Raw genomic sequence first — 17,820 nt, 5'->3', positions numbered from 1 at the left:
CTTGTGATTACTAACATTGTGTGTTTTGTAGGTTGATGATCACTCATTTGTGTTTGCTTTATGGTTTACACACATTGCACATTGAGATCATCTGTTGCTTATTGACTGTTATCTGTTTGTCTGAGTATTGTGCTGATTTGCTTAGTTGTTTCCACAGGTACCTAAGTTGCTTTAAGTTCATTTGAACTTTGCTTTTGCTTGGTTGCTTAACCACTTAGGTATTATCTCTCATCTTCATGTAGTCTGGAAGACCTACTGTTATTGGTAGGCACCTGTCTGAAGCCCTCCTTAAGAGGCAATGCTTGTGACTGTTTAATTTTTGTGCTAAGCAGGTAAAGTCCTCTTATGAGGCAATTGGCAGATAAAAGAGATGTGTAATCCATCTCCTGCTACTCAGTGTGTCATTCACCTTGCTCACACCATGTGTTGATGCATGGTGAATAATAACCCAAGATCTTATATAGTCCACTTGTGGAGAAGAGTTCCAACTTTCTGAACTCCCACCCTTTCCATTGATCAAAGCTTTCCCTGACCAGGGATAAGAGCTATGAGGCACACCCCTCATCTCCTTTTCATCTGCTTCACCCTAAATCTCAATGTTAGGGTTAAGAGCTCAAAATACCCCATTCCAGTTGGCTGTAAAGCCTAACCTTGCTTGAGCCTAATTGATTGTATATAGTGTGTGCTAATTGACTTATTTGTTTGCTCACTTGATTCATCTGTGCATATTTGCTTGAGTGTGCCTTTGTGCATTTATCATCATCACTTGTATATCATTTCATAAACATTGTTCATTACTTTATAACATTTGGTTTTGTCCATGGAGGAAGCAAGCATAAGTCCATTGATTGGCAGTTGTTTCCTATGATATGGTAGGAGATTGGAATAAGTCCATTGATTGGCATCTGGTATCCATGTTTCTTTTTGTTTTAGGAGACTAGTATAAGTCCATTGATTGGCATCTGGTATCCATGTTTCTCTTTGTTTTAGGAGATTGGTATAAGTCCATTGATTGGCATCCGGTATCCATTTTGTTTTAGGAGACTAGTATAAGTCCATTGATTGGCATCTGGTATCCATTTACTTTGCTCATTTGTTATTTGCTTGTTGTCTCATTCCAAAGGAATCACTTGAATCATCTACATATGATCTCAAGAGGTGAACATCTAAGAAGTTTTACTTCCTCACCCTCCCACCTTTTGTTTCTTTAAGCCTCCATTTGCATGTTAACCCAAAAACCTGAAAACTATTGTGCAAACATCTTCATTTCTTTTCAAATTAGAAACCTAGGCTTTAGGCCTTTGATTTTTCAAACTTCATTTTCATGATACTTCTTTTGAATTGAATTCTAATCATATCTTGACCACTTTTTTGTGAATAAATCCTAATTGGTTAATTTCACTCATTCAATTGTTTTGTGGCTTTGTCCATTCTTGATAAGTTTTCATACATTAGCCATAGGTTTGATTTATCCTAGTTGGTTGATGTTAATCTCACCTGTTGTCCTTAGTGACTGAATTGTAAGGCTTCCTTGCTTATTATAGGGTTAACCCCTCACTAGCAAGTTGAAGCTTTTCTCACATGGTGGACTTGTTGTTTGTATAAGGTTGAGTTTTCTCCCGTGGATAACGAAAGACCTTAGGGCTTTTGTTTTAAAATCAATTCACTTACTTTTGGAAATCTTTTAGCCGAACTACGGCGTTTTGATCCTTACCTTCCATGGAAAGGTACGTAGGCAACGGGTTCATCCGTTCAAACACAAAAATAATAAACTTGTATATTTTTTTCTCATCCCTTCAATCCATGTTTGCACAATAAATATTTCATAAACAATTAAAATTTCATACAACAAGTTGTGAAAAGGGATCCCTAGGAGTACCTAGGACGTTTTGGGTGCCTAACACCTTCCCATTGCGTAATTAACCCCTTACCCAGATCTCTGACCTTTTCATTAGTTTTCTATGTGTAAAACTTCTTAGGCTTTTGTTCGCTTTTTAGCCATTCCTTTGGATAAATAAAAGTGCGGTGGCGACTCGATTCTTTGTATGCTTTGTTTTTGATTTAATCAATAAATCATAAAGTGACGAATACACCGCTACAGTGGGCACATGTTTTAGTATGTATGTCATGTCTTGATGTGTGGATCCTTACCCCCTGACTTTGAATTTTGATACCCTTTTGATGCATGTGTTTGACAAGAGGTTTAGGCCTCATACACTTGGTTGCTTTTTGTGAGCTTTTTGTGAACTTTAATGGCATGATTCATGTGACTCTATTATTTGGGGCAACTCTTGATTGCACCCCATCTTGTCACTCTAACCTATTTGTTGAGTTTTTTTGTGAGGGCTCACATGACTCCTGAAAGGATAGCTTGCTTGGCATTCCACTTTATTTGTGGGATACCACTTGGAGGTTTATTCTGATTACCTGTGCTGACTTGCTTTCTTTGATGGTGCCAGCTTGAGAGATCTCCGGGTTTCTTGTCTCTTTAGTTGCTGTTACTTCGGATCTTTATCCGTGTGGTACTTTTACATCTTTCCCGCATTTTACCGCTTTCTTAGCTGGAAGACCTCGATAGGAGGCAATGTTTTCTTTTGTTTATTTACTTTTGTGCCTAAAGACCTCCACAAAGAGGCAATTGACGGATAAAAGGGATTAGTAATCAATCCCTCGTTATTCAGTGTGTCGTTCTTTAAGATCACACTACGTGTCGATGCTTCAGAAGATCTTTTGTCCGGTCAGTCAGTGAAGAGGGTTCCACCTTTCTGAATCCCCACTTTTTGTCATGAGCTCACCCTGTCCAGGGTTAAGAGCTATGAGGTCTTATCCTCATTACCCGCTTGATCTGCTCACCCTGATGTTCAGTGTCAGTGGTTCAGAGCCCATTTGATTACCTTTCCATGGCTTATTTGTCGAGGTTGATATGATCCCTCTTGACTAAAGCCCTACCCATGTATGTTTAAGCCCCCTTGGTGGCATTTTACTTTATGCATGTTTGTTTTGTATGGTGTGATCGTCTCCCCATAGGATTGCTAGGCTTCGTATAGTCTCTCGCTTGCATGTCAATTAAGGTAGCATTGTTCCTTCGTCTAGGACTTCCTTTTTGCATGAGCATTCCTAAAAACCAAACAAACTCATTGATTTTTATTCTCCTAAGAACACGTTAACTCCTTCTACTACAGGCGAGTAAGTCTCCAAAGGTCGAGCATCCGGTAGATTGCGTAGTAACGTCGTTCATCTAAAAAACACAACCCTTAACCCGTAGCTAGCCGAACTATGGCTTGCTCTGATTCTCATTCCAGATGAGATACGTAGGCATAAGACGCGATGTCTTAGCGAGCACACTCCTCTTTAACCCCTAGGTATCCGAGCTACGAAGACTCTGATTCTCATATTCAAATGAGATACGTATGCAGTGGATGCGACATCCGTGTGAGTCATTTTCTTTTGACCCCCCTTTTAGTAAGTAGTACATTAGATATACACGCACCCTTTAGACAAGAACAACAAAAGTGGATCCCGTAGAGTACTACGGATGCGTAGGGGTGCTAATACCTTCCCTTCGCATAATCGGCTCCCGAACCCAAGATTTGGTTGCGAGACCTTGTCTTTTCCTTTCCTTTTTCCAGGTTTACTTCGAGCGTTTCCTTTCCCTCCTTTGGGATAAATAACGCACGATGGCGACTCTTCTGTCATTTCTCTCTCGCCGGTCGTTTTTCGCATACTATATTTTTTAGGCTGCGACAGTAGGTAAGATTCGGCAAGCCAGTGCCAAAGTGGTTTAGAATCTTAGCAATCATAGAGGGATAGTATAACGATATGCCATTGTTGCATTTTTTGATAGAGAACATACGAGATACAAAGTAGTGAGGCCAATTAATTTTGACCTTGTGCAACAGAATGTATACCAAATGAATCTCAACATTGTCAGTTCTTGAAAACCCTTCATTCTTTGACCGCAAGATATGAGATACCACCCATAGCAGAATTCTTGGCACCATCTTCAAATGACCAATGGTAATAGAATCATAATAATCCTCGGCACAAGGAGCCTTGAGTAGCTCATTCACATGAACACTTCAATCAAAATTTACATGAGTGTAAATATTAGTTACCAACGGGTCAATCTCGTCATCCGCATCAGCATCACCCACAGTAATACCAAACAAAGTTTTCCACAAATCATTGGTAAATTGGTAAACTTTGTTACCTATAGAGAAATTGAAGCAAGAACTTTATTTTTCATGTAGTTCTGAATAGAATACACAAATAAGATCCTCATTGTAATCCTAAACAAGTTGTAGGAAATAGTCAATATGTTGATGCTCAACAGGCTTAACAAAATCAGGTATATCCAGGCAACCAACAGTAACATGCTTCCACATAAATTGTTTCACTACAAGACGGGTTTGATGCTTTAACTCAAAATCCTTTGCATACCTCTTGGAAACCAAAGTAAATAGATTTTCAGCAGCAGTAGTAGAGGTAGTAGCCTTGCTTTTACCCTTAGCATCACTCTTAGACTTAGAAATCTTTGAAGTCATGAAAATGTTGAAACGGAAGTGCGCACACCAGGTTTTTGACGAAATGTTTGAATGAAAAATGAATGAGTATGGAATATTTTTGAATATCCACACACTCAAACAAGACACACAATCACGGAAGCACACAAAGATGAGAAGATAATCCAAAAACAAGTAAGAATTTTGAACTTTTGTGACTTAGGGTGAAAAAGAGGGTTTTTGAAAGAACAAGAGGGAAAAATAAGATGAATGGAGGAGATTTGATGAAAATGTGAATGAAGATGTAATGGGTTGAGAGAGACAAATAAGATTTAATAAGATTGAATGACTTTTATGAGATGAGATGAAGCTTAGAGATTTGAGGGATGTGGGTGCATGAATGTTAAATTAAGAATTTTTTACCAAAGAGAGAATATGAGTCGACCTCTGAGTTAATGTGCCAACCTGTTAAGGTTATGTGTCGACACATACTGAAGCATTTAATCAAGAATAGAAAAAATAATTCTACAGGTCCACCTATCCATGAATGTGTCGACACATCCTGAAGCATTTTTTACAAACACAAAAATTCAAATTATGCGTTGACCTATACGACCATGTGTCGATGCATTATGGATAAAACTCGACAAAAATCACATTTATGACTTATGAAATGATTTTTGATGACTCATAATGACTTATGCATGACTAGTGAATAAGAAACTATGCATATACAATAATTTGATAGCTTGAAAGCAATTAACATGCAAACACAAAAGTAAGCATGAAATGACAAAAGATATAGATCAAGTATGATGACAATTAGTACAAATCCACTATAAACATATGAAATAAAATACACAATGGTTGCATTGAAATTTTTGGAAGTGAACAAATATTACACATATCATACACATACTACATCATATACCTTTGAAAAATAAACAGGTAAAAGAAATACCCACTTACAAAATAAGAAAAAGGATTGAAACGATATAACCTGATCGTACGGAAGACGGAGGATGCACAAGCATTCCATGAGAAACTTTCAAACTAAAGTTGAAATGAATGCAACAAGTTACACAAACATAAAAAAAACATTCTTACCACTTTTCTCTTTGTACAATTATTTGAGAGTGCTATTATTAATGTACCAAAGAGTCTCATTGACTTGATGATCATCCTAATACTTGGACTTTAAATCTTCTTCAATCATGATAATCATCTCGCTCCTCCTCACATTTTCTCATCTTAGGTTGATCAATCCCAATTTGGTGAACTTGAGTATGTCTTGTCGAAGATAACCTACATCATTAAGAATAATACCTTTTTTGATACTTCTCGGATAGAAAACATTAGTAATAATCAATACACTTTTACCAATTAAAAGAACTCTAAACATTAACATATTTAGTAACATATTCTATCTTCCTTGTCACCAAGTCAAGAAATAGAGAAGTGTTATAAGTATTATGTCTTGAGCTTCCACGAACGAGATCCCATACTCTCTTCATAGTGCCAAGACATTTATCCTGCAAGATCAACGACTAGTGCTAGGTACCCAATCTCCATTGGGTCTTTGATGATTAGTGAAACCTTGGTTGCATTTAGGCAACCATTGATGAGTGCCTTTAGGGACCAAGAGTCTCCTAAAGTTACACTTTGTAATGGATAACCCTTCATGCAATAATAATGTCAATAAACATTATGGCAATATGCTCTTTTGCTAATCGAACTCTTTTCAACATAATTATACCTTCTATAAGGGTTATGAGAAGTCATATCATATTTTGAAGTGTCAATAGAAAAAGTGACTTTGGGTTTCAAAGCCTTGTTCAACTTGGCTTTAAGATCTCTTGACTCTTTTTGCCAAATATGATAAGTCTCACACCCAAACCAAGAGGTTATATTATCATCACATTTATCTTTTAAAATATCTATCATAGATTTCCTTAGATCTTCCATATTATTTTCATTTTTCAACATTTTAGCTTGCAAATGAGAGAAAAAAAAATTGTTTGAAGCATACTTTTTGAAAGATTTTGTGGCTTGTCTTTGTAGATTTTCAAAAGATTCCCGCAATTGAGAATAAGATATGTCATTAGTAGATTTAGGTTTAGAGAGACTTACATTCTTTTTCTTTCCTTTTTTGTCCATGTAAAACATTTTTTCTGATTCATCACTTGAGCTGGAACTTTCTCCACTTGAAGAACCACTTTCGCTTTCCCAAGCAACATAAGCCCTTCTAGGCTTATTAGATCTTTTGTGATGACATTTTTCATTTTCTTTCACGATTTAAGGATACTCCGACCTAATGTGACCTTCTTTGCCACAATGGTAGCATGTACTTTTACCCTTATTTTTCTTCTTCTCATCTTCCTTTGAGGAATTTGAAAACCTTATGTATTTTCCATGATCCTTATTTTAGGAGTGTTTATTTGCTTGTTCCCACATATATCTATTATACCTTTTGATAAACAACCCCATATCTTCTTCATCGGAGTCTTCGCCATCTTTAGTTTCACAACCACTAAGCTCACTATTTGAGGACTTTAAACTAGAAGTCTGTAGATCAATGGACTTCTTCTCTTCCACCTTGTCTTTACCTTTCTTTTTCTTCATATTCTTCTCATACTCGTTTTCATGTTTTGCCAAGCAAGTGAGTTCTTTCTCATGTTCTTCCGATTTACCAAACAAAGTAGTAAGATTAAGTGCTTTAAGATTATTCGCTTCTTTAATCACAATGACCTTGGGTTTCCATTCCCTATTAAGACATCTTAAAACCTTGATAGTAGTAATAGAATTAGAGATAGGATTACCTAGAGCAGTCAATCTATTAATAAGATGTGTGAATCTCTTTTGCATGTCGGCAATGGTTTCACCATGATTCACACGAAAGAGTTCAAACTCTTGATTTAATGTGTTGATTATAGCTTGTTTGACTTCATTAGTTTCCTCAAGGGCAACTTCTAATGCGTCCCACATAGCTTTGATGGTTTCATAATGAGAAACACGATAAAATTCATCAACACCTAAAGCGGATATAAGAATAATTTGTGCTTTCCAATCATGTGACCATAACTTTCTATCATTATCATTCCATTCACCTTCCGATTTTGGTACGATGACGCCTTCACCATTGGTTATTGTAATTTCGTTAGGACCGTTGATGATGACGTCCCATACACCCTTATCAATGGAGTTGATATGGATGCGCATACAAGCTTTCCAATAGACATAATGTTTACCGGTGAAAATAGGTGCTCTATTATACGCCCATTTAGGTTCGGTAGCCATTATCTAATAAGCAAATCTTAAGACTGGAAACAACGGGACTTCGTGATACCACTTGTTAGACGATAGGCCTAGATCTAGAGGGGGTGAATAGATCCCAAGTTAAAAATTTATCCAAAAGTTTGATTTAGAAAAATTTATGGCGCGGAAGCAAGTTTCAAATATTTCTCATATCAAAAATTGTCTAACCGAAGCTACCATTGAATAGCCTGGATATGCGTAAAGGTGTCAATGTTATGATAATGATCCACAAGTTGATTAACAACACTTTAAACAACAAATTTAATATTATACTATAGTAAAGGTCTATCTCCAATGATAATAACACAAAAAAAACTAGTTGAAACAATTTGTCAAACATGTTGTGTGCGATCAATAAAGTTTGGATGTTTGTATAGTGTTTGGAGTTTTTAGAAATCCAATCACTACCAAATGGCATGTGATTACTACAACAACATAAATTTTATAAATCATTCAAAAATTATTATCCAAACAATGTTGATCAAGAGATCAAAGTAATCAACAATTTGCAAACCGAAAAATAAAAGAGAGAGAGAGAGAGAGAGAGAGAGAGAGAGTACACAAGGATTTGCTTAGACAATTCCCCAATCGACTTTGCTATGGGTATGCATGCCCTCAATTAGGATGTGAATTGAGATATTATAATAAACCATACTTTACAAATGTATGTATACAAGAGATGAGAAATCAAATCCCACAAACCCTAAGTTTGTTCTTGACTCTAACACCTATAAAAACCTTTATCAAAGATTGATCAAGACACCAATAATATCGCTTTAATTCATCTGTTATTGCTACTTCCTTGCATGACCTCCTTGTCTCAAGGCTTTCACTCGAATGACTTAATATCAAGCACACACTTGTTGAACCCAAGATTTATCAATACGGTCCACTATTTCACGCCACTCCCTTGCACGAGACACGTAGTCCCAAGGCTTTCACTCGATCAAGTTATTAAAGTTAATCTCTTAAGGATAGCACCTAATGGTAAGCGGCATTTGGTGGAATCCCTAATACTCTCTAGTCAAGAAATCTCTGATGATGTCTATCAAGAAATCCTATAAAGCCTCATTAGATAGAAGATGTCAAGTCCCATATGAAATGTTAAATCAATGATGAACCAAGCAATGGATCTTAAAGATTCAAAGATTATGAAAGAGAGGTGGTGTGAAAGCTCGCTTGTTCTATGCCTAAGTGATTATAGTATTGTAAAAAAATTAGATTAATTCTTAAATTACTAAGGCAACACACACATTTACCTAAAAGTGTTTTTATCCTCTCTAAATTTTCTAAAACACCTTAAAACATTTAGTGAACCATAAAGGTGCTTATGTGATTGATCAAGGAAGTTCTTAAACATTTAGGAAGCATGTATGCACTGCTTAATGATTAAGGCTCTTAGCCAATCGATTAGAGCAATGTATGGAGCTTCTTAATCGATTAATAACACTTATAACTAATTAAGACACTAGTTGTTGTATGTTTTACTTTTTGGTAATTAGGGTTTCACTCTTTTTGAAGCTCATAATCGATTAACCCTATGGTATAAACGAGTATGACATTTAAAGGCCCATACATCATTTTTCTTTTTGAACCAAAATTTCCACCTATAAATAAATGGCTTCTCCTCACTTTCAAAATACATTGGAAATAATTTTTATATATACTTTCTCACTATCTACTCTCTTATTTCTCATTTATTTCTTTTTCACTAAATTGCCTTAGGGCTTTGAGAGTGAAAAATACTAGTGAGGAATTTTTTGTTTATTCTGGCGCTAGGGTATTATTGTAATTTATGCAAGAGAAGTTTATCTCTTATGTGATATCTCATGTGAAAAGTTTTTGTTTGGTTTATGAGCTTAGCAAATAAAAGTTATCATTTGGTTTGTGAAATTGTCCGTTAAAATCTTTGTCTGGATCGTGAGCTTTTCCCAGTGTAAAAGCTCTCAATTGGTTTATGAGATTGTCCGTCAAAATATTTGTTGGTACTGATGGGTGTGCAATTTGCTATCCGCAAGTATACGGAACACGTCAAAGTAATACAAAAGATTATTGTTCCCACAGAGACCAAATTGTCAATCTATCGATTTCTATTTGTACGGTGTTTATCTAAGGTAGTCAAATAAGTAGGTTCAAGTACACTGAAAGGGAAATAATGAAGTAAATAAGTTCAGATAAAACGCAGGCTCGGATGTAAATCACATCAGTTAGGAAATACTCCTATTGTTTCTAAACGTATCTACTTATGGGGCAATATTTTCTACTTAGAGAAGAATCAATTTAACAGGAATTGTCGCTCTCGCGTATTCAGAACCGACTTTACTCTCTAATTAATGCCCTACATTGTCACAGATGAAGGGTGCTTGTCGCGTTAAAGTAGTAAACCTATTTTTAAGAAATTAAATTCTTGACTTAGTTAAAAAGTGATTTTGATTTGGAAAGTTTAACTTAAAAGGGATCCATGGCTTTTGCTCAAGGATCCAGATTTTAAACCTACAAACGCGTCCGAAAATAGTTTAAAAATCGTTTTCTAATAGTGTTAAGAATTCCCAATTAACCGGACAAAGTGCTTTCGCTACTTTTGACCAGTTAAAACTAACCAAGTTTATCTTTAAGAGTTGGAAGACTTTCAATCTTACCCAACTATACTTCGGCTTTACTTTCATAGTTACCGAACAAAATAAGCACATGAAAACTTGTGTTAAAATCAAAACAGCCCCTAAAGCATTTCTATAGATACAAATAATGGAGTATCATCTTAACGATGATCCTTACATCCTAACCTTTAAAGATTTAGCCAGACATGGAAATAGAAATCAACATAGTAGAATTAATCATGTTTTAAGGAAACAGGTAAATAAAATGTGCAAGTTAAATAAGCGAGTAGGTAAAAGCAAGACAGGAAAGTAAATAAAGTAAAGCATGCAAAATAAAACGTAAATGTGAATAACTTGAATAAGAAACCTGCTCCAAATTGGATACTCTAATATGATACACTTGAAAAGAAAACTTCATTGGAGAGTAAAATGGCGGCAAGATTATTTTTACAGTGCTCCAACCTAACTACAACTCAAGTGAGATAACCCCCTGATGTGACGGATTATCATTTTTACAATGGTGAACTTTAGGCTTAGTGTTGTGAACTAAGTTGGATGCCATTTCGTGAAGTGAAAATGCCTATTTATAGAAGTTCTAAAAAGCTAGCCAAATATAAAATTGTCCTTCAACTTCCCTTAGTGGGGTCGTGCCAACAAAAGTGGCGCCCGCCATCCCCACCAAGGCGCCCTCCGTGTGTACAACATGGAAAGATCATGGAAAACGTGGCAGTTACCACTGGTTGACAGCTTACACGTCATGGCACCTTCCTTGGTGGCCCCATGTTGGACGCCGTGTGAACAAATGTCCACAAAAACTTTGATTTCTGGCTTGTTTGGCTTCGTTTCTTCACAAAAGGCTCCTGTAGGGCAAAATATCCGAAAATAGGACAAAAGGAAAACATAACGCAAGAAAATGACAATAATAACCTAATAAGCGTGTGCAATCCGAGTCAAATATGCAGTGTGTTTCAGTGTTATCAAATTCTCCCACACTTAAACTTTTGTTTGTCCTCAAGTAAAACTTTTATGGATCATGAAATAAGAACAACAACACACAGGCATTCAATTTAGGCTAAAAAATTTTAAGTTTACTCAAGGATGTGTCGATAGGTACTAACTGATGAATGAAAAATATCGGGTCTACACTTTACGCAAATGCGGTCATAAGCTTCTTTCCTATACAAACTAATCCATATCATGTTACTATAATTAATCCAACATTTTTCATCCCTTCTTTTAAATCCCTTTTCATTCAAGCGCAATCACATTAAGCCCGTTATCCGTACATACTTATAGCAAGACGACCGAATAGTGATTTTGATCTATTTACATAGGGTTCTGGTATATAAGTTTGGTAACCCCTTTTTATTTTACCCATTTGCAGTTGTGGGGGATCGAACCGTGATCCGCCCTACCAAGTTCAGCACCAGACATGTCTGAATCAACTAATAATGGGTATTTTATTTTATCATTTTTTTCTCTTTTTGTACGGGGCTTTGGTATATAATTGGTGTAACCCCTTTGTTTTCCCTATTGTAGTTGTGGGGGATCGGACCGTAATCCGCCCTTCCAAGTTCAGCACCAGATACCTCTGAACCAACTACAACGGGTATTCTTATTATTATTTTGGTATACAAGAATCATTCACTTATTTTCATCGGTTTCCTTGCATAGAGTATGCTTAAGCTGGAGCTTACTACTGAAATAAACTACTTAAAGGTTTTATTATTTGGGATTTAAATTAAGGCTATAATATAGTAAGTACCGAGATCAGTTTCCAAAGTCAAGAAGCTTACGGTGTTGAGGCGATATCTATTTTTAAAAGTTTTCCCTAGTCTTTAACATCCTATCCTAAACTGTCTAAAAACCCAAATTTTTCAAAATAAAAGTTGTTTTCTTTGTCAATTTTTTTTATAAGGCTCAAGAAATGGGGAAGTAAGGTTACACTACACAAAAGACTCGTCTAACACATGCAGTTTATTGAAAAGAAACTAACAAACTAAAATAAATAAATAGCAAAAAAAAACGATAAATCCAAACTTAAAAGAAAGGGAAAGCATAGAAATCTCCTCCCACACTTAAATCGAACATTGTCCCCAATGTTTCGATAAAAGATGAAGAAAGGAGTAACCTGGAAGACACTACTGCTGACCACTGGTACCTTCGCCTCATGGCTTTGAATGCCTGGGACGACGGCTCCTGTTACGACGACGCTCCTCTCTTGAAACCTCCAAGCGATCAAATCTAGCGGATAATAAGGCATTAGATTCTCGCAACTATCGAAGGTTACCCAATATGGAGCCTTGAGTGGACTCCATCAGGGTAAGGTGACTCTAAAATTGCGCTTGCTGACACTACTGGTTATAGATGAGGGTTTGTTGGGATTCCATAATGATGCAAAGTGAATTATCAATTTGCCACTGTGATTCATGCATGAAGTCCATGTTGTCCTTAAGCTATTGTCTCATGGCAGATAATAAGACATCCCACCTTTCTTCTCGAGCTTGCAGTAATATGGAATCCAAAGGATGTACCTGCAGAAGGGTGAGTAAAAGATGGTGCAGTGTGTGCAGGTGATGCATGGTGTGAAGGCATGGTCAGAATGGGAGACTGGTCTCTCCTCTCATACCCATCATCGGTCTCGTAACCTTCTTCAAAAAATACGTTGGGTGGCAACGGGCCGGTAAAAGGTGGAGCCTGCAGATCATAAATCCAATTTCTCTCAAGGCGCACATTTGTACATCGAGAGCAAGGTAAAACTACACTCGGGATAGCTACAATGTGGACCATGAGGTTAAAACCGCCCTCTTTCCTCACTCTGCATAATCACATATCTTTTAAAAACTTTAAATTTATAATATGGTGAGGTAATGGTTCTAATGTAGCCAACTCAGTGTCAAGGTGCAAAGCTCTAGCAATGAAGGTAATTAAACCTCCAAAAGAAATAGTTCCTCCCTTTTTCCGAACGGCACACATATGTGCAATCATAAAGGGAACAAAGTTAACTCTTATTTGTGTGAGGCTACCCTGTAAAAATAAAAGTTTTTTGGCATTGATTTTATTAGGATTTTCCCTGCCAAAAATTGAGCAAGCCAACAAATAGCGAAAAACGCGTATGGTCGGGTTATGAATACTTAAGGCCAGGTTCCCCTCAAAAGAGTTGGTGTCTAAACCTGTTAGTTTCCTCCAAAATCCAAATGCCTCAGATGACCATTCTAAGTCCAAGGGTGTCTCACAGAGGGTACCTTCCCCGTAAGGAAATTCTAATAAACATGCTAACTCATCGGTGGTGTACTGATATTCAACATTAAATATTCTAAATTGTATTGTATCGGACGTGCTAGCAGTGTTAGGATGAACATTATAAATCAGGGAACTCAAGAATTCCCGGGTCAGGTACTCAAGTGTAGGTTCCTTCCTAATGAAAATATCATGCAATCCTAAATTGTCTAACATATAGCAAACATCGTGATAAATTCCCAAATTATACAGACAGTCTTCATCGATATACCTGGTGGAAAAAATGCCTTTTGTCTACAACTCCTCGAATAATCTCATTTTCCTTTCTCCAGGGTTTCCTCTGCGGAAAATGATTTGATGATGCTCCATTTTTGCTCTTGGTGGTGAGTGAGGATGAAAATGGGTTTTATAGTGGAAGATGGTGAAATGGGATTTTAATGGCGGAAATTGGAAATGGAAGTAGGATTGGTATTGGGTTTTTGGTTGAGTGGAATTTTAATGGGTTTTAATGGAGGTCTAAGATGGAGAAAATGGGGATTTTAGGAGGTTGAAGATGAGTTTTTGAGTGAAAATGGAGGTTTGGTTCGCTTCTTCCCGAGATAGTGCTCAGATCCCATGGCGCCCGCAATAGCCAGATGGTGCCCACCATCTTTGTAAATCAAGTTGGGCCAGATTTGTTGAATTGGACTTGGGCCTTGTGGTTTTGAGTTATTTTGGGGTGTGTAATCTTCTAAATGTTCTTCTTTCTTGTATTTGTACATGCATGATATAATTCATTTTTTAACATAATAAAATAAAATAAAATAAAAATAATTTAAGGAAACAATAAAATAGAAACATAAGAGAAATGATATTATATGATGAGATAATATCATAAGAAAAAAAACTAAAAAAGACAATTCTATGCGGAAATAAAATAAATCTAGAAATTAGGAAATAGATATAGATATATGTTTGAATATGCGGAATAAATAAAACGATAAAAGCTGGAAAACATAGTCCTCAGTGCCTCGAAGGTTCCTCAATGCTACCAGAGTCTCGTGCCTCTTCTAGCTGACGACGGAGTTCGCCGATTTCCTCGTATAGGCAATCAGATTCTGTGGCATGAGTAGCATCGGATACCTCTAACTACAAGGTAAGGTCAGTAACTTCCTGGCGAAGGACAGCCAGTTCTCTGCGCAACTCAATAATCTTAGTGTGAACGTCGCGTCTCTACAGATCGAAATCATTAGAAAGCAATGTGATCATATCTGATGGTGGCAAGGGATGGTATTCTGGTACTTGAGGGGATCTAGGTACATCAGGTGTCTCATCCTGGCCTTCTAAGGCGTATGTCCAATTTTCTTTGTCATGGATATTAGTCTTCGTGGGATCAGGTAAAGTAAAGTAATGGACGGTCTCATGATTGATTAGGAGCTTATAGCGATTCGGGTTAAAAGAGTCTCTCGTCATCAGGCCACGGTCTAAAACAGAAGGTAGCATCCATCAGGGTGTAGCCATAGAAAGAAGTTAGGTGGACTAATTTTCTGTCAAGACCTAGGGCAGATGTTATATGTGACATAGTTCCTCCTACATGAATAAGTCCTTCAGAAGAGTTGGTTGTAAGGTTAAGGTTGTCAATCAGGAAATTTCCAAAGGCTACAGGGCGTGACTGAGTGATACAAAATAGGAAAAGGATTTCCTCAGCACTAACATGGGTATCAATATCACTCTTTCCAAGGAAAGTGTGGGCTAGGATCATCTGGAAGTAGCGGAAGGTTGGGTTATGGATTTTGTTGGACAACTGGGTGGAAGGGTCAGGGTTTCCTCCTTTTGTGATATCACTCTAGAATTTGTCTATCTCATCCTGTATAAAATAGCCTAAAGTAATTCCAGGCATAGCATCAGGGCCATACTGAAAACCAAGTAACTCAGCAAACTCCTTATGATTGAAGGTGTACTCAATTCCAAACAATCTGAAGTTAATATAGCCTATCTGAAAGCTGATTCCAATGTAGGGTTCATAGTTGAGGGAGCTTAAGAATTCCAGGGTTAGGTTCCTGTAGGTTACATGCATTGCACCAACATATTCCTCCCATTGAAGTTGATTGCATAGATACCTCACACTTGCCTCAAGACCTAAGGTTTCCATGAAATCAGGGTCAGGGTACCTAGTGGGTAACATGGGACGCTCAGATAGGATCGCATAATGCTTTCTCTGAATTTCGTCTCTGAACGCAACATGCATATCATCGAAACTCTGCATCCTGAAAAATACGGTTAGTGGAGAAATGCTACGGAGAGTAATGAGACATGAAACCTGAAACATAAACATTACTAAGGTTAGTCCAGTTAAATACATAAGTATAACATCGAATAAAGATAACGCAAAAATAATAAAGTGAGAAAATAGAGAAAAATCATGGGTTGCCTCCCATGCAACGCTTGTTTAACGTCTTTAGCTTGACGATTAGAGACTCATATTTGAGAAACAGGGACAGGTGGATCGATCAGAGTGTGGCAAGAGTAATTTGTAGGGATGTTACCTCCTTGGTAGTGCTTCAGCCTTTGCCCATTTACTACGAAGGGATTACAAGAGTGGTTCTTGATTGCAACTGCTCCAGACTTTAGGATCTTTGAGACCTCGTAAGGGCCAGTCCATCTTGAGTGCAGCTTACCAGGAAAAAGTCACAACCTGGAGTTAAAAAGGATCACATTATCGCCTATGTTGAAATCTTTTTTACAATTCTCTTATCATGCCACGCTTTGGTTCTTTCTTTATATATTATGGCATTTTCATAAGCATTGAGACGTAGTTCCTCTAATTTATGAATGTCTAGAATGCGCTTTTCACCGGCTACTAGGTAATCCAAATTCAGGGTTTTAATGGCCCAATAGACTTTGTGTTCTAGCTCAAAAGGTAAGTGAAAAGATTTTCCGTAAACTAATTGGTACGAGGTGGTTCCTATAGGGGTTTTATAAGCGGTTCTATAGGCCCATAATGCTTCTTTAAGCTTTTGAGACCAATCTTTTTTAGATATTGAAACCGTTTTCTCTAAGATTTGTTTAATCTCCCTATTTGACACTTTCACTTGTCCACTAGTCTGCGGGTGATATGGTGTTGCTACTCTATGCTTAACTCCATATTTATCTAAAATTTTATCAAAAGTTTTGGATATGAAATGTGATCCACTGTCACCTATAACAAGGCGCAGTACTCCAAATCTAGGGAAAATGTTATTTTTGAATAATTTAATCACTACTCGTGTGTCATTTGTAGGTGAGGCTATAGTCTCAATCCACTTAGACACATAGTCAACAACTACTAAGATATATTTATTTCCCATTGATGATGGAAAAGGTCCCATAAAATCAATCCCCCAAACATCGAAGATTTCTACTTCTTGGATATTTCTTAATGGCATTTAGTCACGCCTTGAGATGTTCCTAGTACGTTGGCACCAATCACATCTAGTAATGTAAGCATGAACATCACTCCATAATGTTGGCCAGTAAAGGCCGACTTGGAGAATTTTAGCGCATGTTTTAGATGTGCCTGCATGTCCATCATAAGGTGCGGAGTGACAATGTTTTATGATGTTTTCTACCTCTTCTTCAAGGACACAGCGACGAAAAATGCCGTATGTCCCTCTTTTGAAAAGGAGTGGTTCGTCCCAATAAAAATATCTTACATCACTAAAGAATTACTTCTTCTGTTAGTAGTTAAGGTCGGGGGGTATGATATCAACATCTAGGTAATTAACAAAGTCAGTGTACCAAGGTATGTTGGTCATTGCTAGAGTTCTTTCAATGTTCCAATCCATTTGAAAATCAGAGTTATCGTCTTGAATGGTTTTGATTTTATCCATGAGTCTATCATAGGTAAAATCGTCATTTATTGGCACTAGGTCTGGTTTTAAATATTCAAGCCTAGAAAGGTGGTCAGTAACTACATTTTCCATGCCCTTTTTGTCTCGAATATCCAAGTCAAACTCTTGCAGTAAAAGGACCCATCGAAGTAACCTAAGTTTATCGTCCTTCTTGCTTATTAGATATCAAATAGTTGCATGATCTGTATAAACTATAATTTTGGCTCGGACCAGATAAGATCGAAATTTATCAATAGCAAAAACAACAGCGAGGAGTTCTTTCTTGGTTGTTACATAGTTAAGTTGGGTGGCATCTGG

General features: G+C 37.0%; 1 protein-coding gene across 1 annotated transcript; it reads right to left on the bottom strand.

Moving 5' to 3' along the window:
• Positions 1 to 15,479: 15,479 nt before the first annotated feature.
• On the bottom strand, positions 15,480 to 17,058 carry LOC127095638 (uncharacterized). Its single transcript, XM_051034302.1, has 3 exons — positions 16,378 to 17,058; positions 15,754 to 15,953; positions 15,480 to 15,636 (listed from the first exon to the last, which is right to left on the bottom strand). The coding sequence occupies exons 1-3, from the start codon at positions 17,056 to 17,058 to the stop codon at positions 15,480 to 15,482; spliced, it is 1,038 nt and encodes a 345-aa protein (XP_050890259.1).
• Positions 17,059 to 17,820: the final 762 nt, after the last annotated feature.

This window comes from Lathyrus oleraceus, chromosome 6 (assembly GCF_024323335.1).
Source record: "Lathyrus oleraceus cultivar Zhongwan6 chromosome 6, CAAS_Psat_ZW6_1.0, whole genome shotgun sequence".
Taxonomy (NCBI): Eukaryota; Viridiplantae; Streptophyta; class Magnoliopsida; order Fabales; family Fabaceae; genus Lathyrus; species Lathyrus oleraceus.
The sequence above is the reverse complement of the archived record's forward strand: the minus strand, read 5'-3'. Positions and strand labels throughout refer to the sequence as shown.

What these genes read in the sequence shown, in the direction of transcription:
- LOC127095638 (XM_051034302.1), bottom strand. Translation starts at nt 17,058, where the DNA reads ATGCCATTAAGAAATATCCAAGAAGTAGAAATCTTCGATGTTTGGGGG. An exon ending in CGTGGCATGATAAGAGAATT is followed by an intron (nt 15,954 to 16,377) that starts GTAAAAAAGATT and finishes TTTATGTTTCAG; the next exon opens with GTTTCATGTCTCATTACTCT. An exon ending in GGTCTTGAGGCAAGTGTGAG is followed by an intron (nt 15,637 to 15,753) that starts GTATCTATGCAA and finishes CATTGGAATCAG; the next exon opens with CTTTCAGATAGGCTATATTA.